This window comes from Antechinus flavipes, chromosome 2 (genome assembly GCF_016432865.1).
Source record: "Antechinus flavipes isolate AdamAnt ecotype Samford, QLD, Australia chromosome 2, AdamAnt_v2, whole genome shotgun sequence".
In the NCBI taxonomy this organism is placed as follows: domain Eukaryota; kingdom Metazoa; phylum Chordata; class Mammalia; order Dasyuromorphia; family Dasyuridae; genus Antechinus; species Antechinus flavipes.
Window position 1 is genome coordinate 388,236,214 of NC_067399.1, and position 16,551 is coordinate 388,252,764.

At 31.4% G+C, this 16,551-nt stretch overlaps 1 protein-coding gene across 3 annotated transcripts in view; it reads left to right on the top strand.

The window, feature by feature from the left end:
- MATR3 (matrin 3) overlaps positions 1-16,104 on the top strand; it is a 30,418-nt gene extending 14,314 nt beyond the window's left edge. For 2 of the 3 annotated variants that reach the window (XM_051978490.1, XM_051978492.1), the window contains 13 exons: positions 3,564-3,625; positions 4,209-4,250; positions 4,572-4,684; positions 4,912-4,964; positions 6,932-7,057; positions 7,892-8,017; positions 9,766-9,936; positions 10,479-10,610; positions 11,040-11,083; positions 11,170-11,548; positions 12,282-12,651; positions 13,061-13,182; positions 15,014-16,104. In XM_051978490.1, coding sequence (XP_051834450.1) covers positions 3,564-3,625; positions 4,209-4,250; positions 4,572-4,684; positions 4,912-4,964; positions 6,932-7,057; positions 7,892-8,017; positions 9,766-9,936; positions 10,479-10,610; positions 11,040-11,083; positions 11,170-11,548; positions 12,282-12,651; positions 13,061-13,182; positions 15,014-15,064 — 1,791 coding nt within the window. In that variant the 3' untranslated portion in view covers positions 15,065-16,104. The remainder of the gene's footprint in view (positions 1-3,563; positions 3,626-4,208; positions 4,251-4,571; positions 4,685-4,911; positions 4,965-6,931; positions 7,058-7,891; positions 8,018-9,765; positions 9,937-10,478; positions 10,611-11,039; positions 11,084-11,169; positions 11,549-12,281; positions 12,652-13,060; positions 13,183-15,013) is intronic. The other variant, XM_051978491.1, reaches the window with a different exon arrangement.
- The last annotated feature ends 447 nt before the right edge of the window (positions 16,105-16,551 follow it).

The window sequence follows — 16,551 nt, forward strand, 5'->3', positions numbered from 1 at the left end:
CTCGCTATTTTCAAAATATAATACAATTGGATTTTAAGGGCACTCTGACCTTGATGTGTAATTTCTGACCATCAATTTTTCCTGGTCTGATATAAGATCATTCCACTTTCAGGGAACATCCTGTTAAGAAGTGAATTTAGAATAACATCTAAAAGTGTCATTTCCTATCTACATCTATTCCATTAAAACATTTAAATAGAGTATTAATTTTTAAATAAAAATTTCCCAGCCAAATTAAGTTACTTCTGTTAAACCTAAAAAGCTACTTTATCATCACCCATATTTTCCCTTTCTGTTTGAATCTTTGAATTTTGGTTTACCCACATAAGGGGTGGTACTTTATAATACTTAAAACTGCAATTTTGATATGAAATACTTGAATTTACAGAGCACTTTGGAAATTTAAACTTTTTAAAAATAATCAGTTGGAATGCGTTTTAGTGATATGAAGGTTTTTTTTAAACTACTAACTAGCTAAAATACCCAAAAAGTCTTCACTAATCTATCTCAAAATACCAAATTACTTTGTAGCAGTAATAAAATTTTTGTTGATGTTGTGGTTTCCCCTCCAGAATGCTTAATTCTGAATATTTAAATCAGTATTTTTCTATTCTACACTAGGTGCCACCCCCAACCTCCCCACCCCTTCCCCTGCTTTTAAATATTCCTTATGAAACTTTTAAATTTAGGGTCATTGATCCAAACTAGATTTGAGTTTTATTGTGAGTTGATTTAATAAAGGAAAAGTTTCTTAGGTTTATTCCTAAGGGTGAATGCTAACAGTGAAAATTAGTAAAACATCTCTAAACCCTGAGGATAATTGCCAGTTACACTGTATTCTCAGGGCCTGCTTCATCGTTTGTTTTTGCTTTTTGTTTGGTTTTTTTCGTTTTGTTTTGTTTTGTTTTTTGCTAATCTATTATTGAGGGCAATTGGTAGAGAATTACAAATACATAAAGTTGCATATATTTGGAAGCTTCCTTTTTACCCTTGTATTACACATAGAGCAGTAAATGAAAATTTGCTGCTGGTACATAGAACAGGACAATGCAGTAAAGGAATGTGTGAAGAAATTTAGATTAAAGAAATGTGTTTTATATGTTGCATTTTATCAAAATAATTAGCACCTTTTAGTTCTTTAAGTACTTACCTTCTTAAGTGAATTTAATTGAAGGATTACAAAGTACAAGAGGAAGATTTCTTTTTTTAAAATTAGTACACAAAGGGATACAGCTTTATCAATCATTGCTAAAAATCACAAACCATGTGTCCAGTCTGTCAAAATGTGTGAATTTGAAAAAGCAAAATTTAAGTTATATTTAAATTGTTTTAATTTTCCCCCTATGTTTGTTATCAATTTTTGTTTTATTAAAAAGCATTTGTTCCCTTATACTTCTAGCTTTTGTATTAATATGACTTGATTTAAGGCATGTTTTAACTTGGCCTTTATATCAACATCAGTTTTCAGTATCATAGATGAGATAGAGTTATCATGTTTTAAAAGTTTAATCCTGCCCTTTAATATGCACTGCATATTCTGGAAAAATTTGTCATAGCTTGGTGGTGGCACTAAAAAGAGTATAAAAGTTTTAAAGAATTAGAAAACAAATTTTGAGTAGGAAAGATAACTTGGGGGGGGGGGAATCACTGTAAGATTTCCTTTGTCTTTGTTTACTTCAAGAGTAAGATATTCCATAATTTCAATTTTGAATGTTGCATTTCTTTTCTTGCCAGCATGTTATTTCTTTTTTGTTAGCTTAGGCAATATAATTTTCGTATCTTTCTTGTTCATATTTTCTGGGTAACTTTTCCCACTTCAGTCTTAGACCATTCGTATTCTTTCTTTTTGTTTTCTCAGAATTCTTAAAAAGGCTTCCCATTTGTCTTTGGTATAGGTGAACATTCAAACTATTAGTATAATCTTTTTTAAGCTGAGGTTAACATCTAAGCCTTAAAATAACATCCTTTTATAAACTCCATTAATCTGACAAACACCACGGTTCCTATACTTTTCCTCTGGATTAATTTTGATTTTTGATGAAATCAGGAAAAAAAATTAATTTAAATCCAAAATTCAGTTATAGGTTCTTCCCAATCCTTAGAATTTGGATAGAATCTATATTAACATGTAGCAATAGTTTGAAAATTTATCCTTAAACTTAGGACTAGATTTTACAGATTGTGGGTAAAGAAGATGGTGTTTTTGGATTTAAATTTTGTCTAGGTCAGGGTCAGTCATTCTCATTTGCATTGAAGTTGCTACTTCTATTGGAAATTTGTCCCTATGTTAGCTGTTAAGTGGGGAAGTTGAATAAAAAATCTTGGCATTCTGTATGTTTGGTCCATCTGCTATAGGTTTGTGTAAAATAAAATGCCTGGTTGGTGATCCTCCCCCTACTCTCTCCTCCAGTTCTACTTACTGCTGCTTTAATTTATGGATAGTTATGTTCTATGAGTAAATAAGACATGTAAACAAATTGCTATTAAGATATATGCCTGTTCTGCCAGTGGCAATATTTTTCATCAGTTGGGGTTTGATTTCAGACCAGTTTATAAAAACCTGTGTGGTGTCCAGAGTTTCTTCTTATATTGTTGTCTTGTATTTAAAGAAAATGCAACTTTGAGGTACATATAAGATTATTTATAGTGATCCCTAAAATCCCTAAAAGAATTAATAAAATTCATTGTGCCAGCTGAATTCTGTAGGCCCCACTTTCAGCCCCTTAAACACACTTTGGTCAGTTGAAATTTTTAAATAAATGATAAATTTGTTATATATCACAGATAGTTGGAAAGGATCTTGGAGGCCATTCAAGTTCAACTTTTATAGAAAAGTAAACTGCTCAAGTTTTAAATTTCTGGATATTTCGAGAATATTTGTGAAAAATTAAGATTTGTTACAAAATTTAGTTTTAAATTTAGTTTTAGAATTTTTTTGAGGAAAAACATGTTTTATAATTAAAGGGATAGATAGCTTTAACCAATTTTTAATTTCAAATGACAGTACATTTATTATTTCACTGTAAGATTAAGCATTTGATTTTTGACCCCCGGTTTGAGAAAACAGAGTAGTAGAAATGTTATAAGTTGCATGTTGAACAAGGAAAATATGTAGAATGTAAAAAGTGGTACATATCCTTCTTAGCTTAACAAGTTTCTACAAATTCCCTCCATTATACTTCTTTTGTATATAAGATTCTCAAAATGTCTTACAAATCAAGGAATTTTTTTCCCCTAGCTGCTAGACTCTGAAATCATAAATGACATAGAGAGTCTGTCATCATTTATGATTAACAGCTAGGAAGAGCTATTTTCCAGAGGCCACCTGTTTTGTTGACCAAGCTACAATTTTTCCTCCATGATATGCATGAAGTATTTGAGGGCAGGATCAAGCTCTAGGAAGAATTCAGTAAAGTTGTCATGTTCCTGTAATAGATCATGCCAAAAGACAGTGGGTTTTATTTTGTGACCATTAATGTTAGATGTTTAGTGCTCCGAAGTTTGGCTCACTTGAAAGTATTTAACTTTGTTTTTGTTAATTCTACAAATTTACTTTGCTGCAGGAGTGGAATCAACACATCAATGGAGCAACACACAGTCGACGCTGCCAACTTCTTCTTGAAATGTAGGAGTTTGAAATATCTCTTAAGCATCCATATTTATGACAAAAGAATGGCAGTTAATCAGAATTTTAGCATTTCTGTTACAACTATACAAAATTTTCTGTGTTGCTTAATGACAGATAACTACAGATGAGACTAGACTAACAATTTAGATGCTTGCTTGAGTTGTATTAAATGATATATTAAAATTTTCATAATAGAAAAGCTGTTTTATTCATAAAAATTTTATGAAAAGTCTGTCTTTCTTGCAATGATTACCAACAAAATCTTTTTAATAGTGAAAAGCATAGAAAGGACTCTTCTAAGGTCTTACTACTTTTAACTTTCCCATTGATAACATGGCTGGGTCATACAATTTAGGGGAAATGTTTATTACCTTAAGTTTTCCCTAAATCAGAATTCTCAGCATAGATCAAGTTTGTTCCCTTACTCATTTTGGTAAGTTTGAAATTCTTTTAGTGTCTCTTAATCAATGGGATAAATTTTATAGATATTCTGTAATCACAATATGTAATTTTCACTAATCTAAAGTAAAAGCAGAAAAAGTGTTTTTACTTTGAAGGTAATTTTTTGTTCTTTTTTAAGCTATCCAGAATGGAATCCTGACAATGATTCTGGACATGGAATGTAAGTGCAAATCAATACTGTAATGTTTTCAACATTGTTTATAATTAGGAACAGTTTAGGTCTGTAGAATTTTAAATATTTCATAAAACCCTGAACAGTTTTACTGGAAATATTCAAGAATGGGTGTTTCATTGCTATATACAGATCCTTTTTTTTTTTTTTTTTTTTTTTTTTTTTTGGGGGGGTCTGGATTATTTGTTGATTTATTATTGGTGGTTAGGATGGTTTAGATTTTTTTCTATTTGGTTGTCCATATAAATATAACATTCCCGATAACTTTGAGTCACTCCTGTTTAATTTTTTACGTATTCACATTTCTAGGGGTGATCCATTCATGTTGCAGCAATCTACAAACCCAGCACCTGGAATTTTGGGGCCGCCTCCTCCCTCTTTCCATCTTGGAGGACCACCTGTTGGACCAAGAGGAAATATGGGTATGTTATCAAATCATTGCTGAAAGAAACAGTAAGTGAAGTCAGAATATGACTAGATGAAAGGTTAATTAAAATGCCATTTATAAGGCTGATAGTGATAAAATAAAAATTGACTAATTTTAAAAATTCTAAATCATCTTTCCCTTTCAGTCAGGATGCATACACCAGTTATGCTTTATTTGCATGTATAGTTAAAACTATTAAAATTTACTTTCCCCTCTTTACAGGTGCCGGAAATGGAAATATGCAAGGACCAAGACACATGCAAAAAGGCAGAATGGTCAGTATTAAATCTCAGGTGTGTTACAATATGAAAACATAGACCTGGTATTATTTAAAACATTCATACCAACCACTCAAGTAACTGTCTCTTAAGTTAATGAATCTTGTACATTTAAATCTTCATTATATGGAAAAATAGATAGAAGCTAAAAAAGGTAGAAAAGCAAAATTTGTTAACCAATTAAAGATAATAAAAAATAATTCTCTGGAAAAGATATATATTAAATTGATAATTGATAAAGAGAAATATATGTGTATATGTTATATATAGCTTTTTAGCACTAATTGGGGCTTATCTAGGAGGGAAAGTGGGGGAGGGGAGTTGGAACACAAGATTTGCAAGGGGCAGATTATCCATACATGTGTTTGAAAAAAAAAAGCTTTAATTAAAAACAAAAAAGAAATATTAGGCTTTTTTTCTTTATCCCCCAACCCTCTAGCTGCAAGCTGGCTTATATAAAACAATGCTACATGAAAGCCAGTATTTGCATCTGTGTGTGCTTTTTCTTTTCCTAGTAAATGCATTTTAAAGACAACATGATATATGTGGATCTGTATGGCATTAAATAGAAATAAATATCTGCACTATTTCATAGAATATAGAAATACATGTTTTTATGAGATTTCCAGAATCAAATCATTGTGGTTTTCCTCCTCAGTGAAACATTTTTACATAAAAGTTAGAAAACTAAAATAAAGGGTAATATCTATGGTCTAGAATTTGTGGTGTTATATAACATCTATTATCTAATTTTTAGATGTCTATTGTCCTCAGTTCCTAAAAAATAATTTGCTAAAATATTTGAGAATTAAAGATAATGATGGCTCAGTTCTTTGACTAAATTAGTATGTGCATTGGCTAGCAAAACCAAGACATGAAACAAAGGGAAAAAGGAGACAATACAAAGAAAAACATTTTCCTAAGGGAAGGGAAAGAAAAGAACAGAAGCAGAAATGAAATAGGTGGTGTTGTGAAGAGTCTTAATGGTTCTAGGGGGATAAATAGCCATAACATTACAATTATTAATACTCCATAGAGATTACTCAGAATAAAATTTTTAGTGCATTGTCTGAAATAAGCAATTTTTAAAATTAATGTTAAGATATTTGACAATCAAAAGTTAAGGCATATAAAAGATTGTTGACATCATTGGAATGAAAGGACTGCTGAATTTAATATGGTCAAAAATATATCAGAGCACGTAGAGTATGTAAGTTGACATTACTGATACTTGCTTTTTTAAAGCTGGTTTTACCCTTTCAGTAAGAATAACTGGCGTCCCTTTTCATTGGCATCTTGTATGACAGTAAAGGTAGCTTTGTTGTAACACTGGTACAAGATAACACCAAAAAATCTTTTTCTGAATCAATAGGGAGTTTTTATAAAAACACAATGACATATAGTGGCCATGTAAAAATTGGCTTGTTTTAATATACATAAGCTCATATACTTAGAAAACTTGGATTGGTAATGCCATGTATGCTCACCATTATATTTGTATATAAATTTATTGAACTTGACTATTTTTGTAGTATTGAATAGAGAAAAAAAATCTGTGATCCCGGAAGGACTTAGATAATGCTAATGCTTTAGACATATAATGCTATGTGAGCCTGGGCAAGTCATTTAAATTCTCAGTGCCCCAGGTAGTTCTCTAAAAAATTAACTTTGTTAAGAGACTCCATTAACCTTCAGTGATAGTCCTTTCTTCATGTTATGATTTAGTCTACTTTTTCTTAGGTATAAATTTGTAAAATAGCAGAAATACTAAGCTCTTGGGCATTATCATTAATTAAAACCTAAGAAAATACTAAGAATATTTTAGAATTATTGTGTTATAATATAAGTTTAAGTTCACTAAAATGTTGCACACTGATTTTTATTTAAATTTAAATTACTTTGTTCTGTTATTGTGCTATGTTCTTTTGATTTAAGTTGAGACCTGTGCACTTTTTTATTGTTAGGAAACTAGCAGAGTTGTTCACATTATGGATTTTCAGCGGGGGAAAAACTTGAGATACCAACTTTTGCAGCTGGTTGAACCATTTGGAGTAATTTCAAATCATCTGATCTTAAATAAAATCAATGAGGTGAGGTTTAAATCATTTTTAAACTTTGGAGTCAAGACAGGAAATAAATGCAAACAATTACTTTTCATAACTCAGTTATTCAGTTATTCTGTATTAAAGAGTGCTTTTTAATCTCTATTAAATTTGTACGCCCCATTAGATTAAAGATTGTCGGCTTTGAATACAGAGTAACAAATAGATGTTAATGAAGCCAAAAAGAACTATAGATTTAGAATCAGAAGAAATTGAGTTGAGACCATGACTCCTTGGGCACATAATAGTTTTGTGAGCCACAGACAAGTCATTCAATTCATGTTTCAGATTTCTCAAACATAAAATGGAAAGAAAAATGTTGGCTTTTTTGAGGAGTTATTGTCAGAAAATCACTTTCTATATACTACTAATGCTACCATATAAATAATCTGGTTTAATTGAACCTATTAGATCTTAATTTTATTTTAAAGTCATTTGATGTCACATAAGAAAAAAATAGCTCATTAGCATAAACAAGAATTGTCAATGTGCAATCAACAAGGTTAGAAACAACTTTAATCTTATATAACAAAAGGATAAATTGCCACGGAAGCCTGGTTTTACCCTTTCAGTAAGAATAACTGGCATCCCTTTTCATTGGCATCTTGTATGACAGTAAGCGTAACATCATCACAGAAAACTTTTGCCTGAGTCCTGGCCCAATACTATGTCATTTTAAAATTATATATATATAAAAATAAATAAATTATGGTTATATTAGGCATGTATGTAAAACAATTCTGAACAATACTGTATTATTTCTGCAAGGCTTTTTACAAAGTAATAAGAATATTTGGAAATGATTTGTTGCTTTAATTTCAGGCATTCATTGAAATGTCTACCACAGAAGATGCTCAGGCTGCAGTGGACTATTATACAACCACACCAGCACTAGTATTTGGCAAACCAGTAAGAGTTCATTTATCTCAGAAGTATAAAAGAATCAAGGTATGTTTTTCCTTTTTGAAGTTATCTGTAACCATTAATTGGAATTAACTCAAAGATTTAAGTTGAATAAAATGTAGTGAAATATCTCATGAATAGTTAGAAAAGTAATTTCCATTTGCCAAGAGATCATTTCTTCCCTCTACATCTTCAAAAATCCTTTTAAAATTAATACCTGATTCTCTCTTTCTTTTCTTTTCACCAATATCATTCAGACATTGCTACCACTCTTCTCTTAATATATAGTATACAGTATCTTTTTATCTATTATCAGATGCCTAAGAGTGAAGCTCCTATTTTCTCTGTTTAAAAAATCCTCCCTTGACTTTAGAACAGTCAAATCATCATCTTATCTCTCCTTTTAACAGCTAGAGCTTTTTAAATTGGTTACCTTCACTTTCTCCTCTTCTCATTTCTCAATCCTGTGCAGTCTATTTCCTGGTCTCAACAAGGTTTCCACATTCTCTGGTCTTTTTTTGTAAACCTAATCTTTTTTGACTAATGTAACATGATACAGCTGTGTTTTCTTCTCTTACTCTTGACTTCTCCATTCTTGGGTCATAATCCAGGTTACATTCCCTAATTGTGGATTTTTTTAGGACTTTATGTGCGCTTTTAATGAACTCAGCTTCCATAAATTCAATTATTATATGGCAGTTATCACTGCTATATACAACTGGCTTACCTAGTGCTCTATCCACTGGCCACCTAGCTGCCCCCAAGGTATTATTCTTTAAAGCAGAAACCTGTGTGACATGTCACTTTTCTTCCCCAGTAGCTGTATATTTGAATAAGCTGTTCTTATTCAAATGCCTGTGTTTGATATTCAAAGACTGTAGAAACCTTTATTTTGAAGTGTTCTATATTAATCCCTTTGAGGCAACTAGTTAGCACTGATTAAAACGGTGGTCTTATAATTCGGATGATCTGGATTCAAATCTGGCCTCAAAACATTGTCTTCTAGTTGTATTACCCTGAACAAGTTACTTACTTTTGCTTACCGGTATCCTCAACTGTAAAATGAGCATAATAATGGTAAAGTATGTGACACACAATATGGATTCAAATCTGGCCTCAAAACATTGTCTTCTAGTTGTATTACCCTGAACAAGTTACTTACTTTTGCTTACCGGTATCCTCAACTGTAAAATGAGCATAATAATGGTAAAGTATGTGACACACAATATGGATTCAAATCTGGCCTCAAAACATTGTCTTCTAGTTGTATTACCCTGAACAAGTTACTTACTTTTGCTTACTGGTATCCTCAACTGTAAAATGAGCATAATAATGGTAAAGTACCTGACACACAATAGGAACTTATTCTTAATATACTATTTTCTAGCTGTATTGGCGTATTTGCTGCTCTTTGTTTAGTATCTTTTTCTTCACAAACTGTCTGCCAGTCTTGGAATGCACTCTTCCTTTAAGACACTTAAAATCCTTAGTTTTCAAAAAATCTCTTTAAGGGAAGGTCATTTCTTCCCTTAAAGGCATATTTCCATCAGAAATACTTTTCAATTTTCCTATATACAAAAACACTATATACACATACACACACACTTTTTATTTTAAAAGTTATATGTATATGTTGTTCTTGGTAGAACTGTATTTTTATGACCTCAGCAACCTAACCTAGTTCTTGGCATTAAAATTGTTTACTAAATGGTGGTTGGTGGATTGACTTATTGATCAGAAAGTTAACTTGCTATAAATTATAGTAGACTTTTTTCTTATTTCTTTAATTAAAGAAACCAGAAGGCGGAAAACCTGATCAGAAATTTGAACAAAAGCCTGAACTTGGACGGGTGATCCATCTCAGCAACTTGCCCCATTCTGGCTATTCTGACAGTGCTGTCATCAAACTTGCTGAACCCTATGGAAAGATAAAGAATTATATATTGATGCGGATGAAGAGCCAGGTACTTACTAATGATCTAATAAATTATTGAACTAAATTTTAGAGTAATCTTTAATTAAAAGACTGTGTAGTATAATGAAGAAAAACACTGAACTTCTTGTGAGGAGAAATTCCTCATCTACTTTGTCATTTTCTAAAGGCCAATCTCCTGAACATTAATTTCTTTATTTGGGAAATAAATCGTATTTGTGTAACATTCCATAATATTATGTTGAAAGAAATTCCCTGGATGCCTTGAAGAATTATAGAAATGTTAATTTTTAAAATGCCTTGCATGTTTAAAATACTTTTTTAAAAAAATCTTACTTCAGAGAATTTTCATTTCCATTTTATAGAAGGTAAACCTATTGCACACACTGGGTTTAAGGAACTTAATCTAAGTAATGGCAAAGTTGAAACTGGGATTAGGCACTTTTAACTCCCTAGATCATCATTTAAAATAAAACATGTTAAGCATTTGAAAATAAAATTGTTTTGCTTTTTAAAAGAATTGTCTAATGGATGCTAAAGGGTATTCTTAATTCCTTTTCAAAATTTTCTTAGGCTTTCATAGAAATGGAAACCCGAGAGGATGCCATGGCCATGGTGGAGCATTGTGCAAAAAAGGCACTTTGGTTCCAGGGCCGATATGTGAAGGTTGACTTATCTGAGAAATACAAAAAACTAGTATTGCGGGTATGTTTTTTTTTTATTATTATTATTTTTATTTTCCAACTTAGAAATCTAAAACAATGTGGTCCCTGCATTTTTGTTTATGTATTTCCCAATCTCTCTATTTCTTCTGTCCCCTTTCTCCTTATCCTTGAAATGAAAATCAACTACTAAATACTTGAAAATAGATGTTGGATTGGTGGGAAAGAGATTTGGGAAGGTATCACCTTACTAAAGAAGACCCAGCAAAAATAAGACTCCTTTACATTCTGAGACAATAGCAAAAAGGGTTTAAATGACCCTTTTTGGCATCAATATTGCTAGGAACACTAAATCTAAATGAAATAGTATGAACTTTATAAGGATTAGTTAATCAAACTCAAGTACTTTATGTTCACCTATTGAAGATCTAATAACTATAAGATCTTAATTGTATTAACTTTTTTCAAATAGATTCCCAACAGAGGAATTGATCTGTTAAAGAAAGATAAATCTCGGTAAGTTCCTTTAAGTAGTTCATAGAATGTATTTTTGTGTATTGGAAGCATTTGATCAGAATATAATTGAGTACTTTTTATTGTAGAAAGAGATCTTACTCTCCTGATGGCAAAGACTCTCCAAGTGATAAAAAGTCCAAGACTGATGGCAGCCAGAAGAGTGATAGTGGAGCTGAAGGAAAAGAACAAGAAGAAAAACAAAGTGAAGATGCTGATAAAGATACAAAAGATGAACAGGCAGAGCAAGAACCTGGTTTACTTCTTGAATCTGAAGATGAGCTACTTGTAGATGAAGAAGAAGCAGCAGCACTGCTAGAAAGTGGCAGCTCAGTAGGAGATGAAACTGATCTCGCTAATTTAGGTGATGTGGCTGCTGACATTAAAAAAGAAGCTTCAGAAAAAGCTTTGAAAAAAATGGAAATGAGTCTTGGTTCTTCAGCGGCAGCAAAGAAGAAACTTAAAAAGGTAAAAACATTCGAGAAAATTTCTCTTGCCTTTTTAATAGGTAAATTTTAATTTTAATAGTTTCGATAGGTAAATTTTAAAACTTCAGGGTGAAAATTTAGACAATTTGCTGTGCCCACTGTTTGAGATTCCAGCAATTACATTAAGTTTTGAAAAGATAACATTCTTTGAATTATCAAGAGTGGCATTCTTCAAATTCAAGGTAGCAATTTATAACTTAAATTCAGTGTTTTAGCTTACATTTGAGGCTAGTTATAAGTCACCTACATGGAGTATTTTAGGGATTCTGTAATTTAAATTTTATAATTCAGATCCCATTTTTTTCCTCCTGTGGTGTGTAAAATAATTGCACACAGGTGTATACTATATAAGTTTTGATTACTTACATTTAGTTCTAGTTTAGGTTGGATGTGTTTAAATAGGTTTGGTGAAAAATACAAGGTAGTTTAAGGAACTGAGTGAAACAGAATTTTAGCTTGTGTCCTTAGAAAGTCCTTGCCCTTCAAAAATAGTATCTGTATGTTACAACTTAACTAATTGCTTGTAACATACCATTTAAATAAGCTTTTAGCTTAGTGTTTTGAGTGGAAAAGGAAAGTTGTCCAACCTTTTTCCAGAGGACAAGGAAGGAAAGAAAAAGACGCTTTTCCCTTCCTTTTTTAAGTAAATGCAAATGGAAGGGATGCTGCAGGATAACTAACTGTTGCAGAGTAAACTTTGTCTCTCTTAACAGCGTCGCTTTCCAGGGAGTATGGAAGGTTTTGTCACTCTAGATGAGGTTGGTGATGAGGAAGATTCGGAACTTCAGAAACTTCGTAAATCGGGAATGGCAATTAAATCTGGTGACAAAAATGACGATAGTTTGGTTGAAATTAAGGTGGACAAGATGGAGGAACTTGATCAGGAGAATGATGGCTCGTTGGAAAATGGAATAAAAAATGAAGACAGTACAGAGCCTGGAGGTGCCGAATCTGCCGAGAACCTTGAGGGAATGGATCCGAACCAAGAGACAAGTGAAAATACAGATGGTGAAAACGAAATGAAAAGGGAGGATATCCCAGATGAGTATAGAATTGGACCATATCAACCTAATGTTCCTGTTGGTGAGAATTGAATTTTTCATAATTATACATTAGCACAATAAAAGTAATTTTAAATAATAAAATTATTTTGTGTTGTTGCTGTCTGCTCTTCTTGTTCTGGTCTGTCTTAGACTTTGTTGTTATAATCTTGCCTTCTTTGCTCAATGTACCAAAATTTAATATGCATTTTATTTTGCTGCCTTAGTATTTTAGTTGAAATGTTAAGTTGTATAGGACTTAATGCTATATGTCTTTTTTTGGACAAATTTTCTTTTATTTTACAGCTTACTAAAAGGTAACCTATTCACATTAAAAATTTATTCTCGGTGTACTTTTGAGATTACATAGATAATGCTAAATAATACAAATAAATGTTTTGCTTCTCACTTAAATTATCTGTTGATGAGATTCTTTGTGCATTTTTTCCTAGGCGTGGACTATGTGATACCCAAGACAGGATTTTACTGTAAACTCTGTTCTCTCTTCTACACAAATGAGGAAGTTGCAAAAAATACTCACTGCAGCAGCTTGCCTCATTATCAGAAATTAAAGGTAAAACAAATGCTTAAAAGTAAAGAAAAATTGGGATGAGGATCTTAACATACTGAAATACTCATTATTGCCTTAAGTGGACTTTGGAATAGAATGCTATTTAGCATTTGAAAACTACTAAGTCTCAAATTAAATCTTAGTTCTAAACCATGTAAAGTGAAAGGAATTTTTCTTTAAATTTCACAAGTCAGAGGAGGTTTGGTAAATTGTTCAGCCCCCAAATGAAATTATATAAGCTTTTTACAGCGTCAGGAACTAATATCGACTCATTCAGCATTTAATGTTGTTTTGATTTAAAATAGCAGCAGTGTTGAACTCTTTCAATATCTGTCATTTATTTAGAGACTTAAAAAGAAAAAAAGTCAAGCTATTATACTAGGAAAGTAAATTAAGGTGAACCAAAGTGTAAGAATATTCTTTTAAAACAAAATTGAAGAAGCAATTCTGTGAAATCAAAGTAGGCAAATAAAAGGTTTGTCATTTTAAAAATAGCATTTTATTTTTTCCAGTTACTTTATAAAAGAAATTTTTAAGGTTCATTTAAAAAAAATTGAGTTACTGAACTTTCTCCTTCCATCCCTAAAATAGTAAGCAATTTGATATGTGCAGCAAATGACTGCGTTAGCACCCTGGATACCTTAGAATCAGCCGTAGTCAGGATAAGCAAAAGTCCTTGGTCTTTATTCTTGTTCTTTAGAGGTAGGAGTGAATTGAATGGACTCAGAATCTCAATGACCTTCTTTCAGACTCCCACCCAGAAGTGACTCTGGCTAGTCTTACTCCACACCTCCTAGTCCCTCCTACAATTCTCTGTATACACCAATTATGGAGCCAGCACAGAATAGTGGGAAGAACCATTTTTCAAGCCTATACTAATAGAGTATTGTCCAATCGGTAGTTAGCCTTAAGTGCTGGGTTGTCCAGCCTCAGTGCATGAACTCAAAAGTTTCAGCCCTTCACACATATTAGTAATATTGTGATAGATAGAAAAAACAAATTGAAAGGGGAAAAAAAAAAAAACCATGGGAGAAACAGTTTGTAGTAAAAATGCATTATATAAACTTCACAGTTTTGCTGAAAGAATTATGTTAAATACAAATGTGTTGAAAAATGCTTTTTGGGAAGTTTTCCTCAGAGTTCAGCTGTTTAAAGTTAATGTGATTTCATTAACTGGCTTATAAATTGTTCTGGACTGCCTTATAATAGAATGCTATCTTAAATGAGAATGAAAATAGCTTTTTAGTATTGAGCTAAAGAAAGTTCTGATTTATAAATATACACTAAAACAAATCAGATTTAAGTCCCCCATTAGATTTTATTGCATAAGCTAGTCTTCAAGATAAGGTTTGCCATATTATTTGAAATAATAGTCTATGGAGAACAATTATGTTTTATATGATAAATTTTTAAAAATGTGTTGTCATGGTAGTTAATATAGGATTCAATTGATCTACATGTGTAGACAGATACCCTGTGAAGTAATCAAATATTTAGTTTATAGCTTAGTCTAGTGGATTATTGGTCTCGAAATTTTAAAAATAATTTAAAGGAATTGCTAATTTGTTTTTATTTTTGTGCCCTTACAAAAAGATAAATTGATAACAATTGAAATGTATTAAGTTCATTCTTTTTACTTTGATCATTGTAATACTTTAATAAAGCTGTCTTTCCTTCATTTGTTCAGTGTTTACATTAGTCTGCAAAAACTTGTTACAGAAATATCTTAAATTATAAGGTCCAAAAATTAGAATATTTAAAATGTTTTTTTTAATCTTGCTAATTTAGATAGAATTTATATGTCCCTGAATTGGTTTTATTTTTTCCCCCCCAGAAATTTCTGAATAAATTGGCAGAAGATCGCAGGCAAAAGAAAGAAGCTTAAGATGTTCAAGACGCTTAAGGGTTTCCAAGGAAAAGTGGTTCTTTGTTTTTAACGTTAATCTTTTTTAAACGCAGTACAGATAGTTAGTAGAAGAAAATATTGTACTCTTTTGTTTTAGTGAAAAAATAGTCTGTTCATGTGTTAAGTGTTACAATAAAAATGCATATACAGTTAAGTTAATGCAGAATAACTTTTGTTTTATGAGAATGGCAACAGACAGAAGTGCTTTGTAGAGATTGGCTCTTCAAGCCACTTAAGATAACTTTTTGCACCGTTATGAAAAAAGTGGATGTGTGAAGAAAAGTAACCTTCAAAGAAATGAAATTTTATTAGTTTCCAGCTTCAAAGAATTGTCAACACATTTTGATTCCATTCAATAAAGAACAAAAACCTTACATTGTATTTTTGTTAATTTTATCTGAAACATTCCACATTCTAATCTGAGCCTAGCAGATTTTTCATTTGGAGTGTGAAGCTATTTAGTTGTATTTCATTTCTGGAAACGTCCTTAAGTGTAAAGTTGCAATTTAAAAATGCAGGTGCAGCTTCTTTTAATGTCATTGCTGTTACTTAGATGTTAGAAAACTATTAAGTAATTGGCTTTAAATTTTGTAATTTTTTTCTAAGTTCCTACTAGATTTTTTTCTTTATTCATGTAGTCAATGTATTTTCAGTGAAATGTAAAAACAAAAAAATCCCGTTCTCTTTGACCAGTATTAATTTCTTGAGCTCTTATTGCTTGTTACTTGAATCCTGTAGCTGTCATACATTTCTGGTATAAGCAAAATTTGATTTTTGAAGTGTGTAGATCATCTCTTCATATTCTTTAAATGTAATTTTACATATCTGCATTTTAAAACAGTTTGGTCATAATCCCAGAAGCACGCTTCTAATTAATGTACCTGCACTTGTGACCTTTGTGAACAGAAATTTGCATGTATAATCTGTGTTTACTTGTAATTTTCTGATTATATACTGCTTATATCTGTGGATTCAAGTTACTGAAGTGATTACCAATAAACAAACCTAGGCAACAATAATTGGTTATATGTTTGGAATATTAACCAATGTATGTCAGTTGTGGCTTATTCATAGACTTTCTCTTTTCTTTGCATGCATTTAGTTAAATTACTACTCTTTAAAACTGGGTGTGTCCGCTACTAAAATGTCCATTTCTTTTGGTGTTTGAATTTATAATCCCAGTTTCATAGCTGGGTCTGGGGTCATTTTTTCTTCTAATGTCACATTAAGTGAGAATATAATGGAAAACTAGTGTCATGCTACAGGAAAATTTCATTATGTTAATAGCTAGAACATAATGAGCCTTAAATGATTAATATGCCGTTAAGGGTATAGAGGGGCCTTTAGATTTCATAATTAAACAATTGGGGAAAATTTCCCAATAAATAATGTCCACAGTAGAGATAGCAGTTAAGGATTATTGAAAAAAATCTTCCAAATATTAAACAATCCTACTTTTGTTTTGG